The 19625-nt window shown below is 44.6% G+C and overlaps 1 protein-coding gene across 1 annotated transcript in view; it reads left to right on the forward strand.

Moving 5' to 3' along the window:
* SDE2 (SDE2 telomere maintenance homolog) overlaps nucleotides 1-19625 on the forward strand; it is a 153304-nt gene that overhangs the window by 64393 nt on the left and 69286 nt on the right. The window contains exon 4 of the mRNA XM_069236176.1: nucleotides 10676-10845. Within this exon, the coding sequence (XP_069092277.1) occupies nucleotides 10676-10845 (170 nt within the window). The remainder of the gene's footprint in view (nucleotides 1-10675; nucleotides 10846-19625) is intronic.

The following is a 19625-nucleotide window of genomic DNA, read 5'->3' on the forward strand; positions in this document are numbered from 1 at the left end:
ATCGTATACTGCACAGTTCCAGAATGAAAAATGTGGGCAGTTGGTCCCTCAGTTTATTTCCTGAGGATAAAGTATGTTTTTATGTTTTGCCTACCAGACAGCTTAAGCAGCCTGGTCGCAAAAGACTTTTGTGGGTGCCCCCGAAAAGTAATAGTGGGCTTACTACTCACTGTCATTTGCTTGCCTCTAATTTGATGGCTGACACACCCTTGCACAGCTCAGTTAACTGTGGCCACAGAATTTCAGATTCATTGTTAGTGTACCTGGACAGACGTGCCACTAATCTGTTGATTGAATAGTCAGGGCAGCACTTTTTGTTCCGCTCCTGCAAGCATTCTTTTACAAGACCAGCGGTTGGAAGAAACACCCAATCTACTGTTGCAATACTACTACAAACATGGACTGCCTGTGCTGTAGCTCCCTTATATCAGACACCAGTAGGCCTCACTGTGTCCAGCGCCGTCCATGTGTGCTCTGATAAACAGAGCATGGATGGAGAGCTACTTCAAGAATGGACACCGACTGATCACAACAAGTTACTGGTCTTGACTACTGCAGATCAGCACTGCTTTTAGTTCTCTTGCCATATCTTTGCCTGTTGTTGGAGGAAAGCCTCTTGTGTTCCCACCTAGCCTAGCTTGAATCCTCCTCTTCCTCTCCCTGCTACCACCATTCCCGGCCAAGGTCTTCAAGAAAATCATCGACAAAGGCCTCACTGAATACTTTAGTGACCACCAGCTCTTAAGCACCATTCAGTCCCAACCACAACAAGGAAACTGCTCTCATTGCTGCCACTGATGACATCTGCATGGCTCTGGACGGAGGAGACCTGATGGCCCTCATCCTCCTGGACCTCTCTGCAGCATTTGGCATGGTCTCCGACCCCATTCTCATCCAATGCCTAGAAAACATCAGAATCCAAGAGCATGCACTCTGATGGATCTGCTCCTGTTTGATTGGAAGGACTCAGCCAGTCAGCCTGGCACTGTACACCTTTTACATCTGCGGCCTCAATTACAGAGTTTACAAGGATCCTCCCTAAACCTGACCTTCTTCAATGCATACATGATCCTTCTAGTCACATTCGTCATTTCTCACATCAACACCCTTGCCTAAACTGACAATATATGCAACTTGTTCTTTCCCTTGTGGAGAAAACACCTGTTACCTGGATCAAGTTCACTCCCTGTATGACTGAAATTGCCCACTGAATGAAGACCAACTGTCTGAAGCTAAACACTGACAAGACTGAACTTGTGATCTTCAGGAAGAGAACGTCTCTGAGGAACTCCACCTGGTGGACAACAGAGCTGGGACCAACGCCCACCCCATTACACTCTTCAAGAACCTCACAATAATTATCAATAACAAACTCTACATGACTGCCCAAGTCAATACCATCAACGCCTCATGCTTTTATATCCTGAAGAAGCGAAGGAAGATCTTCAAGTGGCTCCAGTCAGTACCTGGAAAACCATTGCACACACCTGTGCCTCAAGCAGACAGGGCTACGGAAACACCCTCTATGCTGGAATCAACAAAAAACTCACCAGAAGGCTGCAGACCATTCAGAACTCTTATGTCAAGTATCACTCTCAACCTCAAATGCAGCACTCTCATCACACCATACCTGAAGGATGTTTACTGGCTCCCCATAAACAAATGGGCACAATTATCCTCATCCACCCTTTTAGGGCATTACATAACACTGGCCCAGCATACCTCAACAATCACATCTGCCTTCACAAACTTTGGACTCCTCTGCTCATCCAGCCTTTTCCAACATCACTCCTGAAGGGTAGAACAACCTGCCGCTAACACATGAGATGATACTCCTCACTTCTTGAATTCCGCAAGAAGCTGAGGGTTTGGCTTTTCAAGTACCACTAAGCCCTAGGGTTTGCTAGATTTGCATCTGCTCAGCACAGGACACCCTCTCAGGTGGTAGTGTGCTTTACGAATCTGAAGAACATAACCTCTTTGCTACAGGTGTCGCCATGATCTTTGCTCCCTTTTCCATGTTGTAGGCATCCTGTGACTCTCTGCGGGCTTTGTTTTACTATTGTTTTGCTTGTTATGCTCACAACTCAACTGGTTCATTTGTCCCTTCTTCCTGTCTGCCTGTGTTGTATTGCTTTCATCTGCACTAGTTCTTTCGTGCCTAACAAAACTTCAGTTAAATCAATTTTGCAGATTTCACCTGCACCTTACAACTCTGTCCTCAGCGCATAAATCTCCAGAGGAGAAATTGTTCATTCTGCTGCTTAGTTGTATGCCATGTAGTGTTGAAGGCACTCTGCCAAACTGCGGGCACCAGTCAAGCCATACAAATGCATAGGGTCATGATCAGACAGCTCAATAAGGCTGTATGTAAACTGGCTGACCTGGATAGTGGTGCCCCTTGGAGGCTCTGAATCTGGGTCCCACCACAGAATTTAGTGGAAGAAAATTTGATTTGAGCCCTTTACCCCACAAGTGCTGGGAGTTTCCAAAGATAGCAGCAATTTTCTTTGATGACCAGTCAGTCATGTTTCTACCACATCAGTACCATTTGACTTTCTTGAAGGGAAGTCCTGTCTAATCAAGTTTCAAGGCTGATCACCAGTGCCAATACCAGATGAGCATCTATGTCTTTCCAACCTTATCACCCCTTTTTATGATGGTAGACCTCGTAAAACGCAAAGTTCATTAGCAGAATCAGTAATGCTTTATTCGTTGGATTGTGGCTTGCTGAAGGACTCCTTGCCAGCGTTCTACTCCCAAAGTAAAACACAAGTTGATATTCAGTTGTGGGTTTAACGATTTTATAGACAGCCCATCCATAGAGATCCTTCTCCCAAGCTTCAGAGCTAGTGGATTTGTATTCAATCTGCTTTGGTACTGAAGTTTCAACCCCTTCACTTGTCTGATAGAGGATTGAAACTCCCCAAAGGACCCCAACTTTCCTTTTGTGCGACACAGGCTCAGGTAAGTCAGTTCACTTCAGTAAGAAAGACTTTAGCAATGTAATATTTCTCTTGATCTTCTTACAGGTGTGGTGGTATTTCTGTTGACGGCAACAGTCCAGGGTGACCTTCGCTATATTGACTATTGCAATGTCCCCCATAAAGGAAGTTTCTGATGCACCAGAGAATCGTTTTTAGATCTTACCAACCAGACCGATTTAGGTCTGCGAAAAAGTAATTATTTTAAATAGTAGAATGTATGTTCTCTAACTACCCCCTGAACTGGACTCAGTCAGTGGTTCGTATTCTGATGGGTCCATGGTGCAAGGTGTCTGATGTTCAAACTTACAACTCAGAATTTTTCGGAGTTAATGTAGGAATTTTAGACAAAACAAGTCCGAAATGGAGAGAGGAAATCCCCGATCACTATGTTTGATGGTATGTGTGGATGTAGATACACATGCTTTGCTTACTCCTGCAGTTTAGTGATGGGTACGGAGTGTTGTAAGTTGTTTATCTTCGAACAAGAATTTACGAGTCACGGGATGGAGTGGTGACTCCTTCTCAGTGAGACACCGCATGGGCATCAACTCTTTTGTTAGATTGTTTCCTCTCCGCCGTTGGGTTCGGACGTGTCTCTTTGCTGTCTATCCCTGCTTCAGTTTTGAAACCTTCCTTTTTCATTTCACTCCATTGTTCTCAATCGCGGTTTCTCACATTCCCACACTCTACCTCACCCGTTCGGTCTTAACTCAACGCATGACACAGACCAGAATGCTGTGCTAATAGAATGGACGCTATTTTGCTTCTGTCCTCTGTGCCACTCTAAATTCCCACACACTGACCAACATCAGGTTTGTAACCTGTGCCTCTCCCTCGACTATCAAGAAGCCACCTGCAACGCCTGCAGATTCTTCCGGTCAAAAAAGACCCTTTGAGACCGAAGAGCTCTTCAACTGGAGATGGCGCACAAGACTCCTGAAGTCACGCCTGACATCTTCGGGGAGCAGCACGGCCAGGAGAAGCCGGAACAGGAGGAGGCCTTTTCCATCCACCCCATTCTCATCTTTACTGTGGCCCTTCCCGCCCCCTCCAAGACTTCCAAAAGGCCCCTTACCAAAGTCGCTGGACTACCACTGTCACCAGGCCATAGCTGGTTCCAACAAATAGGCTTGGGTGCCCTGCCTTCTTGCTTTGGACCAAACATTGCGAAGACATCGTCTTTGGCATTGACCTCAATAACTTCGATCCAAGGCATTGTGGCAATTTCCATTCGAACCTCTGCACCGACCACTTTGGCACCGAGCCGACCAAGCTCCACCTACACTTCCTTACCAACAAAAGGGCAGCGACTGAAAAGCTCGGTCTTGAAAACGAGGGATTCAGCCTCTTCAGAGCCGAAAGACTGTAGCCAATCTTCGGCCACACCATCTCCTGCTGAACCCGTTTTGGGGACCCTGGACACTCATCAGCACCTGCCTCCACATCCAGGAGGGTACAGGGCACATCATTGCTTCCCACTCCTGTTACCTTCAAGTAGAAAATATCTTTTCAGGAGGCGCTGGACACATCACCTCCTCCAAAGAAGAACAAGGCTACCACTATTTACAAGCCTTTCCCTTTTCCTCCTCGTCTACCACCTTCTCTGCCACTTCCACCACCTACCTCTTCTCCACCCTCCTCATTAACCTGCCTCTCCTACTGCAGGAGATTTTACACCACAGGGTTCCTCGTTCTTCACTCAGGAGATTTGGGTGGGACACAGCAGGACCCAGATCCATGGGACATATTTGACCCTGATCTACACAGATCCAGGCTTATACTCCACATGACCCTCACCACCAGAATATGCTACATCTTACCAGCAGGTGATTGCTCGAGCAGCCGTCTGTCTAGCTTCACAGGGTCCCCAAAGACCAGGACTTGCTTTTTGATACCCTAACGTCCACACATAGAGATAGCCAGTTCCTCCCCTTGCTCCCTGGCATGCTTCGTCATGCAGATGACATTTTTAAGGAACCAGTCTGCTCTAGGGTTAGCACCACTAGAGTTGTCAAAAAATACAAAGCTGCTCTCTCTAATATGCCATACATAAGATCACAGGTCCCACCAGATTTTATTGTGGCTACTACCACATGTAAACGGGCCAACAGTCGGGCCACAGCAGACTCTCCTACCCCCCCGCTGATAAGGAGAGCAAAAAAGATTGGCGCTGCAAGTAAAAGGATGGCTGCGCAAGCATCTGATCACTGGTGCAAGCCTTACTTGCGAGATGTGATTTGGCTCACTGGGATGAGATGGAGGAGCTCCTCAAATATCTCCTAGATGAGCACCTCAAAAGGGGACAACAGATTGTGGCAGAAGGGCAGACAATCATTGATTAACTCCATCAGATGTGCCCTGGATGCCGCAGACACTGCTGCTCATGGTATCTATACTAGCGTCCTATTAATAAGAAGACATGCCTGGCTTAGATGCCCAGGTTTTAAACCTGAGGAACAACAAGTGGTACTAAACATGCCGTTCGATAAGAAGCATCCTTTCGGCCTTCAAGCGGACTCACCTGTGAGAAGCTGAAAAAAGACACCAATACTGCATAGGCGATGGGTGCTTTACCGTCCCGGTCTCAAAGAGGTACTTTTTGTTGCCCCACATTCAGAGGTGGTTACAAGTCAATGACCTCAGAGGCCTCTACATCTCAATGGCGACAGCTTTCCAGCTCATACTAGTGAGGTTTCTATAGAGGCTTTTATAGAGGTAACAACATGCAAGGTAGAGGTAAGAGTGCCACCACCTGCATCTCTACATCAACATCTAAACAGTGACTATCTGAGTCTTATCACTCCTCATCTGTCGGGGGACGCCTTCAAAATCTCCACCCACAATTGGCCGACATCACTTTGGACCAGTGGGTCCCTCTCCATTATCCAAAATGGTTACTGTCTGGAGCACAATGACACTCCTCCAAACATTCCTCCTTGCTCTCACAGGTTCTCTCAATAATAACTTCTTCTCGATCAAGTGGTGCAATCCCTTCTTCCCAAATGAGCCATCGAGCCAGTTCTGATACCTTACCAAGGAACAGGAGTATACTCTCTCTATTTCCTTGCTTTCAAGAAAGATGGCGTTCTCAGGTCCTCTATGGACTTAAGTCCCTTAAACCACTACATTCTTTCAGGTCACTCTTCAAGACATTATCCCCCCTCTTACAACAGGGCGACTTCGTGACCACCGTAGATCTCAAGGATGCCTACTTCCATATCCCCATCCACCCTGCAGACCTTGCAAATATCTCAGATTCGTGATTGCGAGAAAACACTGCCAATTCAAAGTTCTTCCTTTTGGAGTCACCACAGCTCAAAGGGTCTTCAAAAATTGCTTAGCAGTAGTAGCAGCACATCTCAGGAGACAAAACATACACGTATTCCCTTACCTAGACGACTGACTTATCAAAGTCAAAATGTTGTCACAATGCCAATGCCACACTCAGATGACAGTGGACCTTCTGCATAATTAAGTTTGACACTCAACTTTCTCAAATCCCACCTTCAACCTCTCCAGCTACAGCCCTGTGTTGGATACCCCAATCTGGTTTGTGTTCATAGCTTTCAGTCTCACCTCTTTCAGTTTCGAGAGAACTCATCATACATGGCCAGGACTGTGATGTGCCTGTTAGGGACGATGGCCTCCTGCATTGCCATCGTTTTCTATGCCAGACTCCTCATGAGTCCCTTATAGTAGTGTCTGTCTAGTCAGTGGGCTCAATCACAGGGTCACTGGGAAGATCTAGTGTTGTTAGACTGCCATATTCACCGCTCTCTGCAATGGTGGAACACTACCAACCTGTTGAAAGGGTGGCCTTTCCTAGACCCTATGCCTCAGATCATTCTGAAAACAGATACCTCACACACAGGCTGGGCTGCTCACCTTCGTGACCTCTCAGTACAGGGCCATTGGGATCCTCATCCTCAATCACTACACATAAACTTCCTAGAGCTTCAGGCAGTATTTCTGGCCCTGACAGCATTTCTTCATCTCCTTTTTCACAAAGTTGTCCTAGTCCGCACAGACATTATGACAGCAAAACGTTACCTTCAAAAACCGAATACACAGTAACTCCCATTGTCACAACTCTCACAATATGAAAATGCGTTCTTTAACATCACATTCACCTAGTGGCAGAGTATCTCCCAGGAACGGACAACGACTTAATAGACCAGCTCAGCAGGATGCAGCAACAAGCCCACAAATGGGAACTCCACTTGCAAATCCTTCAAAAATACTTCTGGAATTGGGGCACACCTCAAATAGATATTTTCCCCACAGCAGAAAACACTGCCAAAACTTCACCTCCGGGTACCAACATACCCTGTCCAAGGGCAACACTCTATGGATAAACTGGTCACGAATGTTTGCCTACGCTTTCCCACCTCTCTCTCTCTCTCATTCTATTTCTAGTTCGATGGATCAGGCAAACCTCTCTGGTGCACCACACTACTGAACCTCTCAGTAGTCCCCCACAAGAAGCTTCCCAACAGGCCAGACCTTCTCACTCAACGAAGGTCTGATCAGGCACCCAGACCCCAAATCTCCCAATATGGCTCCTGAGGTCATAGAGTTTGGTTACTTAGATTTGCTTGCAGAGTGCAGGGACATCCTTGGAAAAGGTTGTAAACCCACTACTAAAGCATATTATGCTGCAAAGTGGAAACAGTTTGTTTGCTACTGTAAACCCAAACATATGAATCCAATTAAAACTACTGTCCAAGATATAGTCTGCTTCTTGCTTTATCTACAAAAAGCTAATTTAGCTTACACCTCCATTTGCTTACATCTTGCAGCCATAGCTGCATACTTAAAAACCAGACAAAATGCATCCCAAAATATATACCTCTTTAGGATTCCAGTAATCCAAATATTAATGGAAGGCCTTAAATGGGTCATTCCACCAAGAATGCCCTCTGCACCATCATGGAACCTCAATATTGTCCTTACCAGGCTCTTGGGTCCTCTGTTTGAGCCACTTCACTCATGTCCTCTTCAGTACCTCTCATGGAGAGTGGCTTTTTTTAGTTGCTATCACATCTCCCAGACAGGTTAGTGAGCTCCAGGCACTAACCTTGGAAGAACCATTCTTCCAAATTCATAAGGACAAGGTGGTTCTTCGCAAATAATCCGAAATTCCTACCTAATGTGGTCTCTCAATTCCATATTAATCCATCCACTGAGTTTGCAGTCTTCTTTCCACAACCTGACTCCGTTGATGAAAGCAGTTGATGAAAGAACCCTCCACGCTTTGTACGTTAAACGTGCATTAATGTTCTACACTGACAGAACTAAAGAGTTTAGGGAGTCTAAACGGCTCCTTGTAGCCTTCTCACTACCTCACAAAGGCGCAATCCAAAAAACGGCATAGCTAGGTGGATAGTAAAATCTATTCAAACTTTTTATGCTAAAGCAAAAAGACAACTTCCTGTTATTCCCAGAGCACACCCTACCTGAAAGAAGTGAGCCATTATGGCTTTTATTGGAAATGTACCCATAGCTGACATTTGTAAGGAAGCTACATTGTCTACACCACATACATTTACAAAAACGTATTGTGTAGATGTACTTGCACGCCAGCAAGCTGATGTAGGCCAACCAGTACTAAGAACACTTTTCCTGTCAACTGCAGCTCCCACAGGCTAGCTAGCCACCGCTTTCAAGGGGCTGCTTTACAATCTGTGCAGAGCATGTGTATCTACAGCCACACATACCATCGAAAATAAAATGTTACTTACCCAGTAAGCATCTGTTTGTGGCATGTAGTGCTGTAGGTTCAAATTCTCCTCTCCAGATGCCTGTGGCCGTTTGTTACCTTATACTTGATTATAGTTATACATGTATAGTTACATTTACATGGCCATCTTGCTCTATAATTCCTCTACACACCTTTTCTCACCCACCTGCGGGAAAACAGTCTGACAAAGGAGTCTATGTCCATGCGCAGTATCACTGAGAAGGAGTCATCACTGGATCCTGTGACTCAAAAACCTTTCTTTGATGAAAAACAACTTGCAACACTCCGAACCCAGCTCTAGCTAGCAGGATTATGCTGAGCATGTGAATCCACAGCATTACATGCCACGAACAGATGCTTACTGGATAAGTAACATTTTCCTTCTGTTTAACGTTCATGCATTAACTCGGAAGAGCTGCATGTTTGATCATTGGCACCTCACACGCAAACAAACTGTTGCTCAGCTCATCATGATACTGCCCAGGCTTTAGCTGCTTCTAAATAAAAATTGTTCTGATTAAAAAGAGAAAAAATTATTCCTTTAAGCACATTGGTTATTAATTCTAAAGAGGTCATATTGGACTTGCATACCAGCCATACAAGCAATACCATTGTTAAACATCATTCTGGTTCTTACAAGGAAACTTCTAGCAAGAAGAAGACTCTGTGGTCTGTTTGGCTTATTTAATTCACACTGCAACCTGTAGTCTTATTTCTACACATAGAAAGGCATGTCTAACTCCAAGTACCCATATTGTATTGTCTTGCATATTGGACTCCTGCAATATGCAAGATCTTTTCATTACTCAAGGAGTCTTTGCTCTTTTCACTAATGCCAGTGCTGCAAATGTGGTTGTCTGGGCCATGCCCATTTTAAATATTTCGGCAAGCTAGTTGTTTGGAAATCTTCTTTTAAGAGCAATCTCTGGATCTCCATTGGGTGAAGTATCTAAGCTTTTCATTGCAGCACATACAATTGCAACTGGAACTTCAACTCTACTTCTAGTGTATGTATGGTATTTATATAATGCAAACCTAGTCATGAAGCATTGGAGTGCTATACATTACATGGGAGTGGATTGGGAGATCATCTAAAGGACTGTATGTATGAGGTATTGATTGCACACATACATTTCACACCCATTACAGTTCACATTGTTTTAGGCATAGTGAAATTGTGATTTGCCCAGAATCGCACAATGTTGGTCAAGTGCAGAGGCTGGGATTCAAACCTTGGTCCCCATATTCTACAAGCTGCAGTTCTAGCCTCTAGGCCACATCTCTTCTGCTATTTGTGGTTCTTATTTATTTTATTTTTTTCTCCAATATTTAATCAGGTAAAACCACTCTATTATATGATCAGGAATAGGGTACAGGACCTTTAGTGAACAATTTAAACCCCTGCCATAGCTAGATGTTCAAAGTTTTCAGCTTAGAAAGTAAAGCCAAGGTTGTGTGCAGGGTTTGCAGATGTACCCTGCTGCTTTATTTCTATACTGTAAGTGAATAGGTTCTGTTGGTCACCTGGTTTGAGATTTTCACTTACAGCTTTATAACGGGGACTTGATATAGGAGGTATAATGGAGTTAGTGACACAGTAAGATGCGTACCATCTGTTCCTTGCTGTCCTATATTTCTTATGTAATGCCGGTTCCTGAATGGCCACTTGCTATGAGACTGCAGTTGAAACCTGGTGCATTGTATACTGTTGAAAACATCCATATTTTATCAACTCAAGTGGAAACATTTTGTAATTCTACATAAAATATTTGCATGTCGACATTTTTGTTGAATGGCGCAACCTAAAGCGAAGTTGATGGAAAGTTGATTGGTAAAACATTAAAATGGCTATTTCATTCTAAAATATTTACTTCCTCTTTGTTCATAATGCTTTTGTCTGGTTATCATCTATAAAAATGCAAATATTTACTTGCCTTTTTTATGCCAGAATGGCTGATTGGGTGAAGAAACAAGCAGAGCGAGAAGCAGAAAAAGAGCGAAGACGCTTGGAAAGACTGCAGCGCAAACTTGCTGAGCCAAAGCATTACTTTACTAATTCAGAGTACCATCAGCAGTGCAATGAGATGTCAGAGCGCTTGGAAGACTCTGTCCTGAAAGGTGAGACTAAGCATTTGTTGACTATGGAATGGCAGATGTAGTTAAAGAAAAGTAAAGGCTTTACTGAATGTTGTGCACCTTTGAACATGGGGGACATAAGAGCAGTTGATAAATGTTGCCTGTAAGAGCTGATGTTTATTTTCATATATTTTAAAATAGTAAATGGAATGTCGTTAAGAGTTCCTTAAAACATATTCTCCATCACAGGAGCTATATTTATCAGAATTTATGAAATATTTATGAGAAATCAGTCTTTTTACAAATAGAATAATGTGTTTTTTTTTAATAGCAACAATTTATTTTTCTTTTCTTATAAGTAACGACTAAAAAGCCAAAGCTGGGTGTAACTGTAGAAATTTTGCTGACCAAATCTTTTTACTTTCTTTTAAAGAGGATATAAAATGGAAGAAGAGTTGTCCCTTAAGTGTACAGTTTTACTTAGAGGGGAAAAAAAAATCTAGAGGCAGTGCCCAAGCTGCACAGTCCCAGAATGAAGCATACAGGCCTTTGGTGTGCTTTTCAAAGATATGCAATTGGCTTACAGCCCACCGATTGCTTTCCACTGGTTGACTTTCTTATCATTACTTCTTATTTGATGGCTTACCACCTTCCTCTTGTGTTTGTCCATCCCCTGGAGCATAGCATTTTCTCTTTACTCCAGTATTGGAACTTTCATAGATTCACATGCTTGAATCCTTCCCCGTCGTCGAGATGGGGGTCCCCGGTGTAATAGAGAAGCTTAAGGCATATACAAAGTAAGTGCATTAGGCCTTAAATTATCAACATATCACAGTCGTTTTGTGAAAAAAGGAACAAACTCCAATGTCAACCAATCAGATCACACCACCCTCTAGAACCCTCCTGTGAGGAGCTGCCTTCCCTCAGATTTTTTACCGCACATCGTGCTTAGGAGTCTCCTGTGAGCTCTGCTCAGTTTTCTCTCAGATATTCTTTTCTGAGGAGATTTGGATTATTTTTCTCTTCAAAAGTTCTTCCAAAGTGGGCGCTCCAACCTGGCTGCCATGTCAGAGACACCCAAGAAAGGGCTTTTTAGAACCTGTGCTACCTGCATGAAGAAGAGGCTACATGTGGATGACCAGCATACGGACTGCATTTACTGTCTCTATCCTAACCATAAAACTAGAGACTGCAAGGTATGTAGGACATTTTCTACTAAAACCCTAAAGGAAAGAGAGGGTCGTCTTCTCATTTGGCTACAGAAATTAAAGTCCAGAGAGAATCTGCTTTCTGATGAGGACAGTGCCTACTTTTCTGTGTCTGTCGTCAAGACACCTGTTGTAGAAAGTTGGCTCTGTATATACTATCTCAGTGTTCCCCTTAGAGGTTGATAGTGGCAACACTAGATAATACTAATGCTCTATTTTGTGGTAGTGTGGTCGAGCAGTAGGCTTATCAGAGGGTAGTGCTAAGCATTTGTTGTACACACACAGGCAATAAATGAGGAACACACACTCAGACTTAACTCCAGGCCAATAGGTTTTTATATAGAAAAATATATTTTCTTTATTTTAGAACCACAAGATTCAAGATTTGAGGTAAGTACATAAAATGCAAGGGAATCCACACAGGTAAGTATAGAACTTTGATTTAAAACAGTAGTACACACAGTTTAGGTTAAAATGGCAATAAGCTATTTAAAAAGTGGACACATTGCAAAAATCAACAGTTCCTAGGGGAGGTAAGTTTTTGGGTAAGTTTCTCCGGTAAGTAAAGCACTTACACAGTCAGTTTCCTGGGCATAGGCAGCCCACCGTTGGGGTTTCAAGGCAACCCCAAAGCCACAGCACCAGCAACATCGGGCCAGTCAGGTGAAGAGGTCAAAGGAGGGCCCAAAACAAATAGACTCCTGTGAAGAACAGGGGTGCTCCGGTCCTAGTCTGCTTACAGTTAAGTACCTGCGTCATCGGGGAGCAGACTGGGGGGGTTCGTAGAGCACTGGGGGCGAGGGACACACACACAAGCCCACAAAACACTTGCAACGATTCCTGCAGTGCTGCCTAGGTTAGACAAAAAAATATGTCCACAGATGATGCTCCTGCTTGCCTCACAGGCCACCCAAAAGCAGATTCTGTAATCTCACAGGCAGCGCAACGGCGTTCTAGGAACCCTTTCACACCACTAACCACGCCACCAGATAATAAGGGGAGATGCCCGGATTACATTAGAAAGTGTTTTTCCTCAGTGTTTGCCATTGTAGTAGGAGCTGCTAATTCTTTAGCGTTCCTTGGTAGATACAATAGACAGCTCTGGTCAGATGTGTCTCAATGTTTGGAGGAACTCTCAGAAGGTTCCAAGATGGAGGCAAAAAAATTGCTAATGGAGGGACAACGTTCTTCAGTGGAAATTATTGACTGCACACTTGATATTGCCGCCATGGGCTTCAGGCTGCTTGCTGTTTTGGCTGTTTTAAGACGTCAGGGCTGGCTTAAAGCCACTAATTTTCAACCCGAAGTTCAGATGAAAATTTTAGATCTTCCCTATGACAGAGAAGTGCTCTTTGGGAAGCACCTCAATGACGCGCTTCAGGCCATAAAGTCGGACACCGAAACAGCAAGATCGTTAGGCACGCTGCAGTACTGGAAAGTGCCTTTTCGTGGAGCCAGGGGCAGAGGACAACCTTCATTTCGTGGAGGATATCGGCACTATAGATATCCATCGTACTCCACCACTTTCCAGGCTTCTAGACCACAGTATCAGCAGAGGCAGCTGCCCCTGTGGCTTACACCAGGCCCGAAGACAATGACTGCCTCTAGCCGGTTCTCCCCCACTCTTTCCCCTATAGTCTTCCATGGAATATTAAAACATCATATCCAGCGCTTGCGGCACATAACCATGGACAAATGGGTACTGGATGTATTTCAATTTGGACACCTCTTAGAGTTTGTTCAGATTCCCCCATTAATGCCTCCACTCCTGGCTCGACAAAGACATCTTTGTCTGCTCAGCTTAGAAGTGGAAACCATGCTGAGCAAAGGAGCCATAGAAGTTGTTGCATATTCCCAGAGACGGGAGGGTTTCTACTCCCGCTTTTTTCTCATTCAGAAGAAATCTCGCTTATGGAGACCAATCCTAGGCTTGCGGGAGCTAAACAAATGCCTCAAAAAACAAACATTCCGAATGGTCACCTGAAAAGAAGTCATACAACTTCTGAGCAGACTATATGGTGTCTTTGGACCTTCAAGATGCGTACTTCCGTATTCCAGTTTATCCACTACATAGGAAGTTCCTAAGATATGTGGTGAACGTCAAACAGTTCCAATTCAAGGTCCTTCCCTTCGGGCTACGTTTGGCACCACGAATATTCATCAAATGTTTGGCCCCAGTCGCAGCCTTCCTAAGAAGAAAGAAGCACCAGATTTTTCCTTATTTAGACGACTGGCTAGTGAAAGCTCCAGACGTCCAGTCTGCACGCAAGTCCATCAAAACGACCCTATGCCTTTTCAGGGGACTTGCTCTAAACCTGGAAAAATCATTCCTCCAACCTTCGACTCTGTTAGCCTTCCTAGGGGCTATATTGGACACACACAACAGACCAAAGCCTACCCAACACAGGACAGGCAAAACAAGTTAATCCCCCTAGAGAAGCAAATCCAAAGAAAATAGTTTATTTTGGTTTGTCAGTACAAATCCTTACTAGGGATGATCTCATTGTGTATAAGCCTCATTCCTCACTGTCGACTTCACATACGTCACTTCAAGAGGAGCTGGACAAACAATGGAAGCAAGCACAAGGATCCTTTGAGGGCACGAGCCACACAACACCGCTCATTATAAATTCTCTTGATTGGTGGACAATACCCGAAAACATTTCACAAGGTCTGCACTTCTTGCCACAGATTCCTCCACTGACCGTAACAACAGACGCATCACTGACCGGATGGGGTTCATGTCTGCAGGACCTTCGGGTGAGCGGCAAAGGTCTCCCTTCTCACCATCTTTCGCATCAGCCTTCTAGAGCTGAGAGCAGTGTATTATGCTTTGCAAGCCTTCCTCCCAAGAATTCGAGGATCGACGGTGCTTGTCAGAACGGAATATATCACCACAATGCACTATCTCCACGAGCTAGGAGGAACACGTTCACACCTGCTATCTCGAAGTGCAGACCATTTGGAACTGGTGTATCCAGCACTCAGTGCACATAATAGCGGTGGAGCATGTCCCAGGCCTGCAAAATACCATTGCGAATTCATTGAGCAGGTTGGCAACATCCCCTCACGAGTGGGAATTAGACCAGTGAACACTGGATCGAATATTCGACCAGTGGGGAAGACCGAATCTGGATCTGTTCGCAACTTCCCAGAATGCCAAATGCCAATATTACGCAAGTTGGCATCACCAACAAGGATCGTGGGGGGATGCATTTTCAATCGCATGGTCAGGGATTTATGCATACGCCTTTCCTCCAATTCCTCTTCTCACAGGGGTAACCAGGAAGATAAAGTCAGAGCCATGTGAGATAATTCTGATAGTTCCAGCGTGGCCACGTCAACCTTGGTACACAGTTATTTCCACTGTCCTCATGTCCACCCATCAGGATCAAACCAATTCCGAAGCTGCTCACCATCAAAAAGGGGCAAGTCAGACACCCGGATCCCAAGTCTCTGAGCTTATCGACATGGCTCCTGAATTCAATGAATTCGGCCGATTAGACCTACTAAATGATTGCTGGGACGTACTGGTTAAAGTAAGATAGCACAAATAAAATGTACCGCCTGAAATGGAAACAGTTTTGTTTGTGGTGCGAAGCTAGGAATATACATCCTCTCTCCTCCGCCCTGGAAACAGTGTTAACGTACGTTTTACAGCTAGCATGCTCCGGGTCCATCAGAGTCCATCTAGCAGCTATCTCCCGATATAGGAGATTACCAGGCAAACCATCCTTATGTTTTCTGAAATTTAATGAAGCAATTCTTGAAGGATCTCCTCAGATCCTTTCCTCTGGTTAAAGCCCGCCTCCAGCATGGCAACTTAACATCGTCCTTGGCAAGCTCATGAAGGAGCCCTTTGAGCCCATTCACAGGGCAGACAGCAAGTACCTCACATGAAGGGTGGCACTCCTTCTCGCCCTTACTTCAGCACAAAGGGTGAGTTAAATCCTGGCTTTCACGATACATGAGCCTTTCTTGCAATTCAAAATTGAAAGAGTGATTCTGCCCACCAATCCCAAATTCATCCTTAAGGTGCCTTCTGATTTTCATATTAATGAGCCAGTGGTGCTAAAGTCTTTTTTTCCCCTAACCCCCAAACTACTGCGGAAAGAAGACTGCATTCACCCAATCTTACAAGTTGCATCAAATTTTATTTTGTCAGAACGAAATCCTTTAGGAAGACTAACTAGCCTTTAGTACCTCTACAAGAGGGCACCCTGTAACTAAACAGACTATTTCTCGTTGGATTAAGGACACAATCGTTTTCTGCCATCAGAAGGCAGGTGGACCATTGCATACGAGTGTGCGAGCACATTCTACCAGAGCAATATCTACATCCTGTGCACTGTGCGCAGGTGTTTCAAAACATGTCATATGTCGTGCTGAAATATAGAAGACAGCTCATACTTTCACGCAGCACTGTTTCATGGACACTGAGTCGCTTCAAGATGCAGCGGTTAGGCAAGCAGTCCTCAGAAATACCTTCCAATGAAGGTGAGCCATTTTAATCCCTCCATCCGCTTGTTTTGTATTAGCTCACGTTTTCTGTAAAAGTAATTTCTTAATGATAGTCAGACTGTGGACCGCAAGAAAGCTTAAGAGAATGTTGTCACGCTCTTTCACATATAGAATGCTTTGTTGGTATTAAACATATCGAAAATGTGTTATTCACTGCTTACTAGTCTGATCCAAGCATGCGAATCTATGAAAGTTCCAATACTGGCGTAAGAAATAAGTTACTTACCTGTAACTGTAGTTCTCTCCAGTATTGGATACTTTCATGGATTCACATGCAAGCCACCCACCTCCCCCTGCGGAGCTCACCTTCATTCCCTCAGTATTATTTATATTGCAGCAGTAGTGCTTGGAAAATCTGAGGGAAGGTAGCTCCTCACAGGAGGGTTCTAGAGGGTGGTGTGATCTGATTGGTTGACATTGGACTTTGGTCCTTTTTTACAAGACGACTGTGATATGTTTTTAATTTTAAGGCCTAATGCACTTACTTTGTATATGCACTTGAGCATAGCTTCTCTATTACACCGGGGACTCCCATCTCGACGACGGGGAAGGATTCAAACATGTGAATCTATGAAAGTATCCAATACTGGAGAACGACAGTTACAGGTAAGTAACTTATTTCATCCTTTTGACTGGCAGGTTTGTATTCTTGTGTTTTCCAGTTCTCACCCTCTTGTGCTTCTCCCCACCAAATGCCTGCCCCCACCCTGTGCTCTCCCTCATATGCTGCTCTCTCGCTGTCATATGTACTTATCCACATCTGCAATCTGTGTTGCGCTCTCCATCATGTGCTGCTTTTCACCACTTCCTCCTGCCACCTGGCTTTATTTTTATTTTATTCCCCCCTTCACACTCACTCTGTTTCTCCCCAGTCATTCCCACCTTACAAAAAACAATTTCACCGCACTCCAGTTCACTTTTTAGATGTATCAGAATATATTTTTAATGGATTGTGTATCATTTCTTAAACACACACAAGCGTGATGACTCATGCACTCACATGCGTCATTACACACTTATGATGGCTGCATTATTACTGCTATTATTTGTTTTCTTTTTCAGCATTGCCAATAACTGCTTTTTGCCAGTGCTGTACAGAGGCACCAAAAAGTTCTAGCAAAGCCATTAGATCCCAAAGGCAAGACTTAATCACTTTACCAGCGCGTTTTTATCTTTCCTGCATTTTCTGTCACTGTCCTTACAACTTCAGGAGGCTTCTTTTGACAAAATTGCCTTCTCAGAATTAAATTGTCTGTTTCAAAACAATTTTGTCTATGGTGTCTTTGTTCCTTCAAGTGTCTTTTAATGTGAAGGCTTTCTGATAGGAAATTTGCAAAACTGCTACTGTTGCACTTCGTTTCGTGGTGCTTTGCTGATCCCTGCTACCGCTGATCTGGATGCCATTCCATGACCCTCATGGGTATTGGGAAAATGTTATGATCATGAACCCCAGTTTGCCCTTGACTGTGCCTTAGCATGTACAGCTTTGTCAGGGTTTTTCTCAGCGTGGATGACTTTAAACATTGATACTGGTTCTAACATGGCACTAACGGAGTTAACAGAGAAGCCTCTGTGGCGAAAGATCTCCCATTCGAGATGTCTGCATTATGGATGTGGTCTGGTGTGACATTATGGCTAGCCAAATGGGGCTTCCACCTGCATAGCAGCAGTGTTTCAACCACAAAATGTCCCTCTTTTTCTAGGGTACTCGTTTGGAAGGTATTCTGAACAGCCACTCTGGTAGGGCTCTCAAATAAAAAGGCCTGCTGTCCTGGCGTCTAGCTTTTCGTACTTGTTGAATCCACTATTGAGGATGTCATCAGAGACTGAACAGAAGTGATGGGTGAAATGCTTAAATTAATCTTAGCTGTAGGTAATCACAGTGGGTCGTACTGCAGATTTTATTTTTAGCTCATCTGTGCCATTGCTGACAGGGACTGATTATATGGAAATTAGCCTTAGCTGTGCTCCACAAGGGATTACCCAGACCGAACCACCAGGCTGGGTCCCCTTTTTGAATGGGAACACAAGCAGGCTCTGACTGTTTTTCAACCTTCTTGGGCTGAAGCAGCACACCTCTTTCTCCTGTAATAAAATATTAATTTGTTTTTGTGCCTGTGTCTCTGATGAAATAATCAATTGTTTACTTGGTCGACTGCTGGGACTGGAAGGCTTCTGCATGTCTCTGGAGAGCGTGCATCCCCTACCTTACGCTGATCTCCAGGCAAGTCACTTAAAAGTTACTGTATGGTTTCTAGATCCCTACCTCCGTGAACATGACAATCATGGATGTCCACTGAGGATCTCCCTGTTTACATGGACTGAGACTATATAGAGCTTAGCCCTGCGGTCGAGGGGGGCATCCATAGAGCACGCCTATTTCGCTGAGTGGCTACTGCCTACCAAGACTATGGTAGACAGCATTAAATGTATAGTCAGGGATACCTGTACCCGAGAGGGGGTGGAGTACAAACCACTCTCCTGATCGTCTGTGCAGTCTCCCTTGCCTGTCGTCCTGTTGCCTTTGTCTACCTGGGATGTGTGTTTTGGAGCCATTAGGTTCCCTAAGGAGAATATAGAGGTGAGCCATTGTGTTTAATGTGAGCTGAGCTGTTCTGCTCGACATTCCAGCTCACCAGGGCCCCTCCCTATTCCTTGGAGAAGCTTGGTGGGCTGGGGTACACACTCGCTCTTATCTCTGTTTAGCTGCACTAACTGCTAGTAGGGACCCTCCCCCCTTTCTGTTGGGTGATGGTCAGTGCCTTCTGGTATGGAGTTAATCAAAATTCCTCTTTGGGGAATATTCCGGGCTGTTACCAAGAGCCTGTCATAAAGGGCAGTAACTCATCCTTTGCATGCCTCGAACACACAGTAAGCATGACACATGTGCCTTACGATTGGAGGGGCACCCGGGAGTCAAAAGTAGCACAACCTCTGATTGGATCAGCCTGTCAATCAGAGGTGATAAATCTGGCCTGAGCGGTCAGCTGTTGTTGAAGACTTGTTTTCTGTTCTGGCAAGCATTCACAGAAGCCATCTGAGGCCTGTGGTGTAAAGGCAAGGGAAGTTTGCTCACCATGTCTGAACTTGAGA

Source organism: Pleurodeles waltl, chromosome 5 (genome assembly GCF_031143425.1).
Source record: "Pleurodeles waltl isolate 20211129_DDA chromosome 5, aPleWal1.hap1.20221129, whole genome shotgun sequence".
Lineage (NCBI taxonomy): Eukaryota > Metazoa > Chordata > Amphibia > Caudata > Salamandridae > Pleurodeles > Pleurodeles waltl.